The sequence below is a fragment of the Topomyia yanbarensis genome, chromosome 3, assembly GCF_030247195.1.
Source record: "Topomyia yanbarensis strain Yona2022 chromosome 3, ASM3024719v1, whole genome shotgun sequence".
In the NCBI taxonomy this organism is placed as follows: domain Eukaryota; kingdom Metazoa; phylum Arthropoda; class Insecta; order Diptera; family Culicidae; genus Topomyia; species Topomyia yanbarensis.
Window position 1 is genome coordinate 76,114,459 of NC_080672.1, and position 16,259 is coordinate 76,130,717.

General features: G+C 32.9%; 1 protein-coding gene across 2 annotated transcripts in view; it reads left to right on the forward strand.

Annotated features, from left to right (window-relative positions):
* LOC131693828 (roundabout homolog 2-like) overlaps nucleotides 1–16,259 on the forward strand; it is a 428,860-nt gene that overhangs the window by 319,328 nt on the left and 93,273 nt on the right. For both annotated transcript variants that reach the window (XM_058982022.1, XM_058982021.1), the window contains one exon: nucleotides 9,657–9,950. In XM_058982022.1, coding sequence (XP_058838005.1) covers nucleotides 9,657–9,950 — 294 coding nt within the window. The remainder of the gene's footprint in view (nucleotides 1–9,656; nucleotides 9,951–16,259) is intronic.

The window sequence follows — 16,259 nt, forward strand, 5'->3', positions numbered from 1 at the left end:
CTTCTGCTTCTGCTGCCGTTGTTTCCCGGTCTGGCTGTTGGCGATCCCCTTCCTTCTAACTATCGCTCATTTGAGATCGAGCAGCAACACTTTGGCGGTGTTGTTTATGACGTTTTGCGAAACAAATGCCCACCCACTGTGGCCGCGGGGGAACTGAATTTCTTTTACTTACTCTTGAATCGAGATTGAGAGACAGTCGGGTGCCCGCAGTGAACTTTTTACCGAAAAAGTGTCGTGTCTTTGTGTTTCTACGATGATCTGAACGTTGCCGCGTTTCATTGTCTTTGGCTTATAATATTTCATGACAAATGTACACCTTGAAATTTTAACTAGCATGACATTTTGTTCCTTTTAATTCATTAAAATTTGTTTGCTATCTGTGGAACAGTTCAACCACAGAGAACAGACTTTCATCTTCAGCATACAACTTGTGTAAAAATCCCTAACGGTTTCGAAGGTAGTTGGGATATCTACACCAGGTGCGCTACTGTCGTCAAGATTTTGGGTGGCTGATTTCGACTGAATTGACAGCGGTTTTACCTCTACCCAGTTAAACCATTCCGGAGCCGGTTCGGACTTCCGAGTGGATTCAGTATGGATTCCAGCTCAAATTCATCAACCAATTTAGTCGGAAGCGGTTGATTCCTTGAGCTGGAACCCATACTGAATCCATTCAGGATTTCGAACCGGTTCCGGCATGAATTTGACGGATAGTTGGGATAAGTTGGTGTGGCGGCGCTAGTGTTTTATCGTATATTAATTCAAGTGTTTGCACACTTTTCATTAATATATTTGTTCAATAATGGATGTCGGTTCTCTGTGGTTCAACTCTTTATTTACATTGAAGACGGTACCGGAAATTATAGACGCAGTCAGAAATTGACATGTGTTCACTGGACAACAGACAGAGAAAGAATGACCGGAACGGTGAGAATGAAGAAACGGTGAAAGTTCACCTTTTATTGGAAACACCGAGAACAGATATCGTCGCTGTTGTGCTATCTTATGACAAGCGCCATTTTGTACATTTCGAGAAAAACGATTTTTAAAGTTTGAGATTGAATATCTCGAAACTTATAAATGGTATAAAAGATTCAAGGAAGGCAATTGATGCTTCTGTCTATTCTGTGTTAAACACTCAAATTTTACAAAGATCAGTTGACTATGTTGCGAGCTTTTAGTATAAATGTAAACAAAAGTCGCACTCACACGTGTCATAGATGTGTATTGATGACAAAATTTGTATAGCGTGTCATAATCGTGCATGGAAAATTTTCCATAGAAAAAAATCATCAACTGTTAACTTTTATTCATATTTTTGGCTTCATTTGGTCAATAAACAATCAGTGAGATGCATTTTGAAGGAAATAAGTCAGGGTATCTAGCAAAAATAGTTATTTTTGGTTACAGTGTTGCCAAATATGCTATATTTCCAGTTTAAAACTTAAATTGCATTTTTTCACAATTCGCGCATTTTTGTTTTGAAAATGATTATGCCATTGTGTTTCTGAGATAGTTTTATATATAAAAACATCTTATTCATCAAGATAATTTGAGCCACACAGTCATTTGAAGCAAAAAATTAAAAATTTCTCAGCACATTTCTCGCTATATCTCAGTAACCATGCAGAAAGTCGAAATTCTGTAAACGCCACTTTGTAGAGATTGTTTGGACAAGATAGAAAGATGAACGACCACTTTGTTTTCAGTAATGAGAGATGGCGTTTGGTCACGGATTTCTTACAATAATATTTTATTGCGTCTATTACCAACGTTTCGAAGGTCTATGCCGCAATAAAATATTATTGTAAGAAATCCGTGACCAAACGCCATCTCTCATTACTGTTTGGACAAGTAATGTGGCATATCTCACTCAGTTTACCCCAAAATGGCGTTTGTCATAAGATAGCACAACAGCGACGATATGTTCTCAAGCAGGAATCAAACCTGCGATCTCCCAGTCTCTAGTTGGCTGCATTAACCACTCCGCCATCGAGGAACTGTGATGATGTCATCACATAATCCCAATAGTATCGTGATTACCGCTGCAGCCTCCAATTCCTACCAATTGACCTATCGACCTCCAATGTCCCCTATAAGCAGATCGTCACCTCTCCATCTCATCGGTCGGGCCAAATCTCTCTCGTTATCTATTTTTAGGCCCAGTGGACTGCGCTCAAGGTTTGAGATATTTATTATCACTATTTGCCCCCTACCTAATACAGTCGCCGCCAGACCTTAGCAGTGGGTAGAAGCTATGGAGAGGGCCTATCGGCAGATGCCCTCTCCATAGCTTCTACCCACTGCTAAGGTCTGGCGGCGACCAGCTTAATGCTTATGTTATTTGGGAGTGGTTCCATGAAGCACCGAATTTCTTTTTTTTCGAGAGTTGTGCTACTGGAGCTGTAGAGCTAGGTTCTCGGAAGGGCTTCCCGTCAGAATCACATACTACAATTTGCAGACGAGACAGGCAATGGCGCCCACTAAAACACTGCTTTAGGCCAATTGTAGCGATCCGTGATTCTGAATGTGATATTCATTGTACGGTTGAGGTATGTGCGGGCGTAGGGACTCGCGATTGCGTGTTTCATCGTGAAGGGCTCGAGCATGTGTACGTTAACGTGTTGGATCGCGTGTGCGTTTGTATATCGCGTGTGTTAACGTGTATGTAACTTCGCGTGTATAAATTCTATTTTATAACCGTGTGCCTTTCGCATATTCGCGTGTGTTCTTGGATAATCGCGCGCGGACCGTGAATCTAATACTTTATTTTTGGGGTACGGCTCAGATGCTAAAAGATGTGATGTCGCCATGGAACGTGTTGTCTAGTGGATATGAGCTTTATTTTTTTTATTTCCCTACTGAATGTGTGGACTACGTTATTAGGACAGAGAGTTTCCGGACGTGACCGATTCACGAGCGTTCGTAGGTTCGCGTTTGAGATAGCGTTCGAAACTTCCTAAGTACTAAAACGTTTTCCTTATTACCGGGGTGTTATTAAGTTTGCGCGAGTGTAGGTCTGCGTTGTTAATCGCGAAAAGCTTGAGCTTTTGTATGTTAACGCGTTTGTCATGGGTGCTCGCGTTCATGTGACTTCGCGTGTACAAAACTGTATTTTGTAACCGTGTGGCCATTCTTATATACGCGTGCGTTCTTGGATGGTCACGCGAACCTTCATTCTGATAGTTAGGTTCCGGTGTACAATTCAGATTCCGACAGGGAGTAAGTTACCCCATATCACTGGCGTCCTCGGTCATGTTGCCATGTAACATGGTGTCCAGTAGATATGAGAGCTTTCTTTTTTTTTTTTAATTGGTCCAATTGAAGGCATGGACCTAGTCTGCTGATATCAAGGATAGAAACATCCGGAAGTTACCGATTCATGATCGTGCGACCGCGGGAGTTTTTAAGTTCACGCTTGCGTCCACGTTTGAAAATTTACGGAAGCTGAGACCTTCACTGTATCACTGGGATGTTATCATGTTTACGAGATCGCGGGTGTAGGTGCCGTGGATGGTCGCGAAGGGCTCAAGCATTTGTATATTAACATGTTTGTCACGTGTATGAGACATCACTTCGTTAAAAGTTTAAGAACTTCTTTTAACAAAGCCGGATTGACTGGCAGTCTCCGACAAAGTTGTACACAATTAAATTATCTTTCTTATTTTCACTTACAGTGATAATACGATGCATACAGTGCCACCTAACGGCGAAAATGCGAGCTAGTGGGTTTTCTCCATGTAAATTGTCGAAAAATTCCATACAAACTTCAAGAACGTTAGTCCGGTAGCCAGACTTGTCCGATTTGCTACAAATTTGGTGCAAGTACTTCTGATGTGACTAGGAATCGACTCAGGGGTAGGCCGATAGATGTTATTTTATCCAGTCACTCTAATGCACAATGAGAAATTCGACCGATAAATGGACACACAATGACTCCCACTGTGAGCCCCGTCCACGAATACTGCCATCGAATTGTGGAACAATATTTGCAAAACGGCACACAGCAAAAGTCAATGCACGACGATCCGCCAGTCGGCCACATCACCGCGCTCAGACCAGTGGTTGAGCGTTTGTATGCGCAGGTGTAGAGTATGAAGAAACATAGAACATAAACAAAGGCACATAAGCCCTCTCGGTCTCCTCGATGCACCACTATCGAATCGTAATGCAATAACCATCTTTAAGCAGTTAGTCTTTAGCGCTGATGCATGCAATATGCCTGATAATGTTTGCAATACCGTGAAACCCCTCAAACTTGGGGAGGGGGTTCCATGAAGCGCCGAATTTTGGAAACATAATTCTTGGCACTCAAATATAGAATGAAAATAAAAAATCACGTTGATGATTCATGTTTTAATCCAAGGCATCCAAAATGACACATATTGTAAGAGCTATTGATTGATAAAAAAATATTATGTTGGGTTCTCCTAACAAAAATTGCTTAATGTCATCCGCATTTAACAATAAGCTAACAGAATCAACATGTAGTAATAAAGTTGCATGACATACTCTGAGGATGGAGAATGTCGTAGCCAAAAATAGGAATTATGAAGTAGGGTGGGTTCCTCGTTTACCATTTGAACATGACGCCCATATCCACTAGACAGCACATTCCTTGACGATATGACCGGTAATTCTAGTAATATGGGGAACTCTCTTCTAGAATTTAGCGTGTTAACACATAAACGCTTAAGTCCTTTGCGATCATCCACGCATACTAAAGCACGCAGTCTCGCAATCATGCAAACACCTCGGTGATTGTGATCGTTTTAGTAGGTATAAATTCATAAACGCGGTCTCAGCCACGGATCTACAAACACGTGTTCGCGCGATCATGGATCGGTCATGTCCAAAAGTTCTTACCTTGGTCCTAGTAGCACAGGTCCTCCAGTTGGACTAATAAAAAAATGACGCTCCTATCCACCAAACATCACGTTTCATGGCAATATGACCGTGAACTATACACTAAAATTGATTATCAGACTTACGGTCTATTCGCGATCATTCAAAAGTACACTCGAATATGCGAATGGCCACACGGTCATGAAATCGAACTTATGCACGCGAAATTACATACACGCTAGCACACGCGACATACAAACGCCCACGCGATCGAACGCGTTAATCTACAAACACTCGATCCCTTCGCGATGATACACAAAGGCGAATGTGCAATCGCGACCATCCATGCACAATTACGCCCAAGCTTTCACAAATACAAAAGCGCCCCGCTGATTTAGTGAGCGCTATAGCACAAAAAATCTGATCAACGCGATCTCAAACGCGAACAAAAATGGCTCATTTCCACGCAATCGTAAAGTTCCTACGCTAGCACATCTGAACCGCACACTCTATATCCCAATCAGAAGCACGGTCCGGCAGTTGGCCTTAAGTAATATTTTAGTTGGTCACATTTCCCGTTTCATCTGCAATTGTAGTAAGTGAAGGTCCTCCCGAGAACCCAGCTCCAGTAGGGCAACTCTCGAATAAAAAATATTGCTCCATTTTTTTCGAGCACTACTTTATTTCCTGATATTCTCCATTAATCTTCAGATTTCTTTTAAATAAAGCGATGAAAAAATTGAAATATTTCGTTTTAGATTTTCTGTAAGCTAGGAAAAAACAGATGTAAATTTGTTTGTATATAGCTTTATTCTCTACATCTTCATCTTAAATTTAATTTTCAATCTTATAGCACCTAACGTATTTCGACATGCAATTTTTAGAAAAGCAATATGTCAAGAAGTTAGAATTGGGTCAAGACGGATGAACAATACAACAAAACAATACAATCACTTGTGCTAAATATCATCCAATCAAAAATAAGGTTGATTTTGGTTACTTCTGGCAGATTTCCCACATGAGCCATGACTTACTCTAAATCAAACATGTATTATTATTAATTTGATATTTCACTTATATATTACTAATATTTATTAATTATGAAATTTTTTTGCTGATTTGTTATTTTTTATTCTGTTAATTTATTAATTTAGTGAATGATTAATTTACTGATATGTTAACTAATTAATTTACTAATGTATTATGTTTTAATTTAAAATTAATGAATTCATTGATTAATTTTTTGATTTAATTTATTATGTATTTATTAATTTGCCTATTTATCAATCATATTATGAATTTGTTAATTTAAATACAATTTAATTCATTGTTTATAAATTTACCGATGCGCAAATTTTTTAATTTATTATTTTTGGAACTATAATTTATACATTAATAGTCTAAATAACTGATCAATGTATTATTGCATAAATACTAAATTAGGTAATTTATTCAAAATATGACATTTGAATTAATTTAATATTTCAATTTCAATTATATAAATATTTTAATTTACTAATTCATTGATTAGTTGCTTTTTAAGTTCAATATTGTATTATTTTTTAATTAATTATTTTATTTCTTTATCAATCTATTAAATAATTTATTTGTTATTTTAAGGATTTTTCACTTTTTTTAGGTTTGCTAGTTTATTGATTTATTAATTTATTGCTTTTAAAATCTATTAGTTTATTGATTTATTAATTCGTTCGTTTATAAATTTTAAAGCTCTATTTATAAATTTATTAATTTAATTATCAAATGTTTTTATTTATTTATTGATTTATTAATTTTGTTATTAATATACCTAGTAATTCATTATTTTAATTTATTTTGATTAATTTAATCTATTAAGTAATTTATTATCTTTTGATTTATAATTTATCAATTCATTAGTTTATTGATATATTCATTTGTTAATTCGTTAGTTCATTGATTTATTATATCATTGATTAATTGATTTAATTATTTATAATTTTCAATCTCATTAATTTATTAATCTATTAGTCTCTTATGTTTTAATTTATCTGTTCGTTAATTTATTATTTTTTGGATGATTAGTTTATTTACTCATTTATTCATTATTTTTGAATTACTTAATTATTTAATTTATTAATTTATCAATTTATGATTTTCCTAATTTATTAATTTAATAATTTGTTAATTTACTAATTTATTCAATTATTGATTCACTAAATTATTAAATGCTCAAATCACAATTTTGTTTTTTAATTAGTTCGAAATTTAAACGTATAAAGTTATCGCTAGAAAAACTTTTTTACAGATAAGTTCTTCATCATGTAATCAAATTCAAAATATTTCTATTCTTTTAAATTTTTGTTGGAAAAATATAATAAACAATAAAAATATTTTTTTTCGCAAATTAATCTTTTTTCATTTTTTATTATTTTTGTGCAGAAGTATTTGTTTCCTGCACCTCATTCTCAAAAGTTTTGCTGTGTAAAGTACGGTAATCGAACAATATTTTTTTTGAAAAATGCTGCATGTAGAAACTTTCAAACCCTTTTAAAAAATTCCTCTTGAGTCAAAATTACCTTATTGACTGTGAAAAATGTTTACTCTTCCATGCCGGTGAAACGTGTAAAGTTTCATCAGAATCTAAGATGGTCGGTCATGATCTTAAAGGTTTTCGGACAAATTCGTTAGGGCATTCGCAATAATTTTTTTTTTGAATTCTCCAACCCACAGTGATTAATGTAAGCTCAAATGCTAAATTTCACATCATTTAGATAACTTTAGCCCACTTTGCTTGAAGTTTTTAACATTGGTACTACGAAAAAATATGAAGGAAAATTATATTAAATGCTATAACTGTTGAAGTAATACTGGGCAAATTACAATTCATACCTCTTTTTAAAGGAAATAACCTATTTTAAATAATTTTTCTGCTCTGTGCTGTAAATCATACATATTTTCCAGTTCATATGATGTGAAAAATCTCAGAAATTGAAAGAAACCTTTGCTTCACAGATTTGTGCCGTAAACTAGATATTTCCACCTCAAAACCAACATCGTTTGGACTGTCTCACTACTATGTACTCTGTCATGTTTGGGAGCTTATGGTCAGTCAAATTTTCGCAGCTTCCCTGTTAAAAGGCACAAATGCCTCTTCCACTTTTCTGCGATCAACGCCAATGATTTGTCGGTCATCCGCGAAGCCTCTGTTTGTTTGTCACTCTGTTTGTTCCTTCTTCATTAGTTTGCACGTTTTATTACAGCTTAAAGTGCTCCTTCCACTTGTCAATCCAGTACTATCTATCAACAGATTTCCATCTCGGTCTTTAAACAGGCTTTGTCTCTTCATGTTCAATGCTATATTTCTCTTTAGTAAAACAAAATAAGGTAAACACTATGTTTGTCCACTAAGGAGAAAATCATTTAAAAAAATGGGTACTTGAAAGGCACAAATGTTATAACTAAATTAGTTATGGAATATTTCGACTTCCTTTCATCAGTATCCGACACTAAATTAGTGCCAGAACTAAGCCAGGCCAGATTGACGCCAGCTCCAGAATTGAAACGTATTTCTGAACAAACCTCTAGTCCAGAAAAGAAGTTCCGATTTAGCTGATGAGACTCTGGCGCTATCTTAGTTCTGACACAAAGTTAGTGCCAGATTCTGATGAGACCAAGTCGATACGCACATTCTATAACTAATGTAGCTGAATAATCAAAATTAAATCATTCAGATGTACACTTTTACACTTTTATCGATCCTTATGAATATACTTACAACTTTCCCAGCGCTCCTAGATAAAGTAATTTCTTACAGAAGCGCCAAAAGTCGCACCCATGTCATTAATTTCCAACAATTTCTCGACCTCAAGTCGGCGGGATTCGTCTGACAGCCATTTACATTATCATTCTTTGCGTTCTCTTGGCACAGCTAAACCATGTTGCTGCCATTTAAACTTCCATTTAATTTAGATAAATCACCTGGACCTACCGTTTCATCATAATCTACTTACTCTAGCCATTTTGTTTCCGCATCATCTGACACAAAGCCCCCGTCGGCAACGAACTTTGCCTACTGAACACCATGCGGCTCCAGCCGTCTCTTTGGGACCTATCAACCAACTGAAGCAACGTTAAAGCAGTAATTTAAAAACTTTAATCAAATCCGCCTGGCAAACTGAAAGGCTGTCTGTACTGGGTTTTGATAAGCAACTCCCGCCCAAAAATGCCTTCTATGCAAATATTTCCACCGGCAGATATCACAAAAGATGTTAGCATCATGTTTCCGGGGTTGAAAGTTGTCTATGTAAGCATCCACTCTCGCTGATAACCACCACTACCTCCACCAGCACCACCTTCCCTGCCACCATCGCTTCCAACGAACCAACCGGAATTCAGACTGTGCAAACCAAACGAATGTTCCTCACAAAAAAAAAGATAATCCTTCCGCTCTGCTGAATCCACCTGATTCACACCACCACGCTGGTGTGGTGGCTCCCTGTAAAATCTCCAATAAAGTGGAAAATCCATCAGACGACTTGTAGAATCAGACAGCCCGCGATGAAGCTGTCAGTCGGTCACGGAGTGAATGAAATTTGCAAAATCAACAGAATCGGTCCCGATCCCGGTCTTTCCAACATTGCTTCCAAGTCAACGTTGCCAGATCGTTTTTAAAATAATCCAGAGTTCAGTAAATCTATCGTTGTAGTAATCACATAAGCTGGCAACGCTTATCGCTTCCGCCTATCGATAGATGGCGTTACTTACCATCCCTTATTCCAATCCAGACGAAGCTCTCTAATCCTTTGTTTATTGTTCCGTTTTCATCCACACAGCCCAGTACCGATCGCCCCGCATCACCGAGCATCCGAGCGATGCCATCGTACCGAAGAATGACCCGGTGACGCTGAACTGCAAGGCCGAAGGAAAACCGCAACCGTTGGTCCAGTGGTACAAGGACGGCGAGCTGGTCGTGCTGGACTCGAACCATGTGCTGCTGCCGTCGGGGTCGCTGTTTTTCCTGCGCACGGTCCACAGCAAGAAGGACCAGGACGACGGGGTGTACTGGTGTGCGGCTAGCAACAAGGCGGGCACGGTGCATAGCCGGAACGCGACACTTCAGGTTGCAGGTAGGTTTTGCGGGTTTCGCTGGCTTTTTGTTTTCCAGCTCTTTTGACTGAGGTGTGATGAGGCGAACTGGCATTGTTATGGATTGGGGCTTGGGAAAGACTGAAATTACATCGACTTATGATCGGGTTTTTCGGCAGGTGGGCGAAGGTTAAATCATGAAATTAGACAGTTGATACAGAACACTAGATTAGGATTGTCGCTGGCCATTTTATTTATCATTTTGCCTATTATGCACTTGTTCAACAGCGAACAAGATTTTCACAAAAATGTAATTATTTCACAGTTTAGCGCTGCAAACTGCTTCAGATTATTAACTAATATTTAAATTTATATTATTTTAAATTTATTTTAATAAGTAAACAAAACCAGCTATATTCAACAACAAAACTTACAGCATTTACAACCGTATGCAGTAAAAGAAAAATACATGGATAGGGGTGGGTGCAGCGTAGTTGGTAAATCGTTTGCCTTGTACGCAGCGCACCTGGGTTCGAGTCCCGACCCCGCATATAGGGTTAGAAATTTTCCATAAGCGATTTTTATAACCCGAAGAGGCGAATGGTTAAAACCTCTATAATCGAATTAAAAATAAAGTTTAACAAACGAGTAATCGTGTTTCCTAAATTGTGTGTTAAAGTTTTTATACATACACTTATCTCTTGTCACCTTGTAACCTTTTAAACGTCGCCAATAATAGAAGAGTGCAAAACCAAAAAGTGAAGTATGAAATGAAAAAATAGAGAGTTCATTTTAGCTTAATTAGCGACTTCTTAAGATGTAGGTAAAACAACCTTCAATTAATAGGGTTTTTACAATCATTTCCGAGCTTTCTAAAACGATGGCCCTCAAATTTGTTTTACTCATTTTCAGCTTTAATTTATTTAATTAGTTTGAATAGTAACATTTTATACATTAAATCCATTTTGTTCTGTTCATCCATTATACGGCATTTATTCGTTTTGTTTATTATATTAGTTCAAATATTTGATTGTTTCTTTTTAATTTGTTGATTTTAATCAGTATTTATTTTATAAATTTTGTTCATTTTAATTCAGGTTAGCAATGCCATTCATTTTATTTTTTGGTTTTATTTTTTCAGTTTGTTATTTTTACTTATTATATTGATTTCATTCATTCTATTAATTTTATTCACTGTTTTCATTGTATGCATTCATTTCGTTCTCCTTCCGATTACTATTGTATTATTTTATTACTTGAATTAAATTATTCAATTAATTTATGAATTTCAATCAATTAGCATTATTTTGTCATTTGTTATTCTATCAACTTAATTCATTTCATTATTATTTTATTAATATTTAATGATTTTTTTTCATTTTATTATTGTTTTTCGTTTCATTCATTTAATTAATGTTATAAACTTTTCCATTTTATTGGTTTTGTTGATTGTATAAAATTTTTTGGTTCATCCATTTTTTTATTAATTTGATACATTTTAATCATTTATTTTATTTTATCATTTTATTCATCTAATTCATTTGATTAATTTTATTCACTTCATCAATTTTATCAATATTGTTTATGTTATTGATTTAATTTATTTTACTTATTTTATTAATTTTATTTATTTTATGCAATTTATTAATATCATTAAAATGAATTCGCTTTGTCAATTTTATAAAAACAATCATTATACATTTCTTTACTTTTTCATTAAATCGAATTTAGTTATTTTAATCTATTTGATCTATTTTGTTAGTTTTATCAATTATTTTAGTTTTTGTTTCATTGTAAGATTTTTATTGACCCATAACGTAAATAAAATACAATAAATAAAGTAAATAAAAACAAATACGAATAAAATAATACTATGAAGCAAACCCATAAATTGAGTTAGTTGCATAATACGAATTAAATTATAAAATCCCTACTTTGCAACTAACTCATTTTATGGGCTTGCTTCATTGTATTCTTTTTATTCGTATTTGTTTTTATTTGCTTTATTTATTGCATTTGATTTAAGTTATGGTTTAATAAAAATCTTACAATGAAACAAAAACACAAACTTTATTTATTTCATTTGATTTGAGTTAATCATTCTGCTCTTTTAAAAAAAAGATATTTTTTGTTGTTTGCATTTTCTTTTTTATATTCATGTTATTTTTCTTATCGTTTCGGTATTTTTTAATTTTGTTTATTTGAACGATTATTTTTGCAATTTATTCATTTTATTCGAGGTTGTTATTTGATATTCTATTAATCGATTTCATATAAATAATATTTATTTAATCAAATCTCTTCATTTTATCATTGTTAGTCATTTCATTCAATTCATTTTATCCATTTTATTCATGTTATTCAGTATGTAGATTTATGAATTATATAATTTTTTAAATTAATTGATTTTATCAATTTTATTTTTTTATATTATTAATTCATTAAATCCAATCCGTTAATTATGATCAAGGTAATATAATTTATTGTTTTCACCAGTAATGTAAATTTTATTTATTTTTATTCATCTCTTCATTTAATTGATTTATTTCGCTTTACTAAATTTATAAGTTTTATTGATATAATTAATTTTGCTAATTTTATTGATTTTATTATTTTTATTAATTTTATTTAACTTATTTATATTACTAATAATTATTAATTGAATTAAGTTTATTTATGTTACTTTTTAATTGATTTTATTATTTGATTTATTTTATCAATTTTGTTTAATTTGACCAGTTTAGTATTTTCTTTAAATATATTTTTTTTGTCAATTTTATAATTACATTATATTTATGCTGTTCATTAAAGCAAAAGAGTCCCATACGGGTTTTTGTCGAAAATGAGTTACCTGTTGGAATGTTATCTGTATTAGGGTACCGCAATTTTTTTTTGTGTTCTCAAAGGCCTCGCCCTCTCATATTGTTACAAATGTTAAAGTTAGCTCAGATGCTAAATTTCACATCATTTGGACAATTCTAGACTCCCGCCCACTTCGCTTGAAAGCCTTGAAATTAGTTGGAAACTATGGAGGAAAAATATATTAAATGCTATAACTTTTGAAGTAGCAATTTGAAAATTACAGTTTATACCTCTTTTAAAGGAAATAACATTAGTATTTGAATGGAGATATTTCTGTTTCTAGAAAAATACGGGAATGGTGAGTACTGGGCCATTTTGGCCCCAAAATCCCCTAGTTTAAAAAAATTTATGCTCCGTGATGCAAATCGTACATATTTTGAAGTTTTTCTAATGTGAAAAATCTCAGAAATCGAACGGAACCTTTTTGATCTTTGTCCAAATACGAGAAGTTGCGGTTATAGGGCTCTTTGTCATTCATATTAAATTTTATCTTTTTCTCGTGCATATATTTTTGTTATTTTTCAATCAATTTTCATAAAATGTATCTTGTTGAACGTGGATAATACTTAGGAATACAACAAAAATAGATTCGTCAAAGTTCCGAAACATCAAATTTTTTGACATTAACTAACTTTTTTGACAACAAATCACATTCTTTTCATTATATTTCCAAATACCTCAACTTCCCCTATTTTTCCAGGATGGAAACTAAATTGGTGTTTCTGAATTTTACCGCTAACGAATCTATTTTTATTTTGTTCCTAATGATTTTCCACGCTCGACAAGGTACAACTTATTAAAATTGACTGAAGAATAATAAAGATATATGCACGAGAACCTGGTTAGTTAAGAAAATATCGGAAAAATATCCATAAGGCTCAATGAAAATTTAAATCGGCAATAATGCATTCGATTTGATTGCTAAATATTTTTAAATTCAAGAGTTTCTAAAAATACTAAATTGTGTTCAATTTTTATTTTACTCGTTTCATACAGTCAACTCGTTTTATGCGTTTGGTTCATTGTATTCTTTATATTATTTTTTTTCAATTGTTTGCATTTTTTCCTTTATATTCTTTTTATTATTCTTACTGTTTTAGTATAGTTTGATTTTGTTTATTTGGTACAATTTATTCATTCTATTCGAGGTTTGTATTATTTGCAATTACATTTAAACTGTTTCTGTTCCATGTTTTATTTCTGAAAAAGGTTTAAATGTGAATGACCAAATAACTGAAAAAATGGCATAATACTTCGATTTTTTTTCCGCATCGACACAAATCCAAAAACGTTTTGTTTTTAATGTATTGTACTGGTCATTGCGATTGCCACTTAGTGCGGACAGAGTTCGACAAAAATTAAACGAGACGAAAAAAAAAGAAAATTGACACGTATTTTTTGTTTTGGCTGAAAATGATATTATTTTTTTGAACTTTTGAAGTTCATAAAATTTGGCATTATTGAATGAACGATAACTCGGAAACCATTTGTTGTATGGAAATTTTTTTTAAAAAAATAAAATTTAGCTTATCGAAAAAAAATTACGAAAAAATATATATCTTATATATCGTATGTCCTCCGTAATAACTATAAACCAACTGAATTTTTATAATACTGAACCAATTATTTTGCTTGTTTTTTATTTGAATATAAAGAATTATTCCAAAAAGATTGCGCAAAATTTTTGGAGTGAATCTCTAAATACCTTGTGATATATTACAATTATAATATTAAAACAAGGCAATTTAACGCCAAACTCCCTGTAATAGGCCAGTTATGATTGAAATATCTCGTGAAGTATTTTGAGGACAATTCTGTAATTTTTGCACAATATTCTCAACATAATTACCATAATAACGCAACTTTAATTATTTACTATTTCTTCATGCGTCGTACTTTTTCAGTGAATTTGTGGATTTCAATCATTTTAATTTATTTGGTCATTTGTTACATGTTATTCCATCAATTTGTTTCATTATATTTTTCTAATTTTATCAAATCAAATCAAATGTTAGTTGTTTCTTTCATTTCATTTTCTTCATATCATTCATTTTATTATTTATATTATTGTATATATTTTATTATTTCCCTTATTTTCTTAATTTTATTAATTCTATTAATATTAATTTTAATTAATTTAAAATTTATTCTTTTAGTAATTTTATTAATTATTAAAATCGTTTAATTTATTTTATTAATCATATTAATATTATTAATTTTATTATTTTAATATTATTTTGGGGGGTGGGCGTAGCGTAGTTGGTAAATCGATTGCCTTGTACGAAGCGCACCTGGGTTCTAGTCCCGACCCCGCACATAGGGTTAAAAAATTTTCATAAGAGATTTTTCTAACCCGAAGAGGCGAATGACCTTAATATTAAAACCTCTATAATAGAAATAAAAAAATATATTTATCTATTTTATTCATTTTATTGCATTTATTACTTTATGATTTTATCAATCTATTTATCTTATCCAATCTGTTAATTTCATTCAATGCAATTTGTTTTGTAAATTTTATGATTACTTTATAATTACACATATCATTTTTTTCATCCATTTAATCCAATTTAATAATTTTAATCAATTTAATCTAATCTGTTATTTTATCAATTATTTTAATTTTTATCGCATTTTATTTTATTTATCTATTTTTCTTCATGTTATTCATTTTATAAATTTTGTTATTTTTATAAATTTTATTATGGTTTTATTTGTTTGATTAATTGCTTATATTTCAATTTAAGGATTTCATTAAGTAATACATTGAAATCATGTTTTTAATTTTATTCATTTTAAGTATTTTATTTCTTTTATACATTTAAATCATTTTATGTGATATGTTCATTGCATTCATTATTTTCGCATTAGTTTTGTTATTTGTATCTTTTTATTTACAAGTTTGATTTTAGTAAATCGTTCTACTCAATCTATGAATTTTTTTTTAAATTGGTTTTATTTTCTCTTTTATATTTTTGTTATTTTGGAATTTTTAATCGTTTATTTTAATGATTTTTGTAACAAATTGTTCATTTTACTCTAGATCCCTCCTCTTGCTTGAGTAGTTTGACGGTATTGCAAACATCATCAATCATCTTGCGTGCATCAGAACTTTTGAGAGACGTTTTCTTTAAGATGGTTGTTGAATTACGCCTCGATTGTGGTGCATCGACGAGACCGAGAGGGTTTATGCCTTTTTTTTTTTAATGTTTTGTGTTTTTTCGTACTCTGCACCTGCCCATACTAACACTCAAACACTAGCCCGTGTAGGCTGGCGTGGCCGGCTGGCAGGTCGATGTGGGTTGACTTTTGCTGTGGGTCGTATCTGATGACATTGTTCCACAGTTTAATGGTAGTGTTGGTGGACGGGGATCACAGTGGGGGTCATTGTGTGTGTATTTATCGGTCGACTTCGTCATCGTGCATGGGCTAATTCAATTAATTTAATTTTTAAAATAATTTAATAAACCTATTAGTTGTCGTTTTGT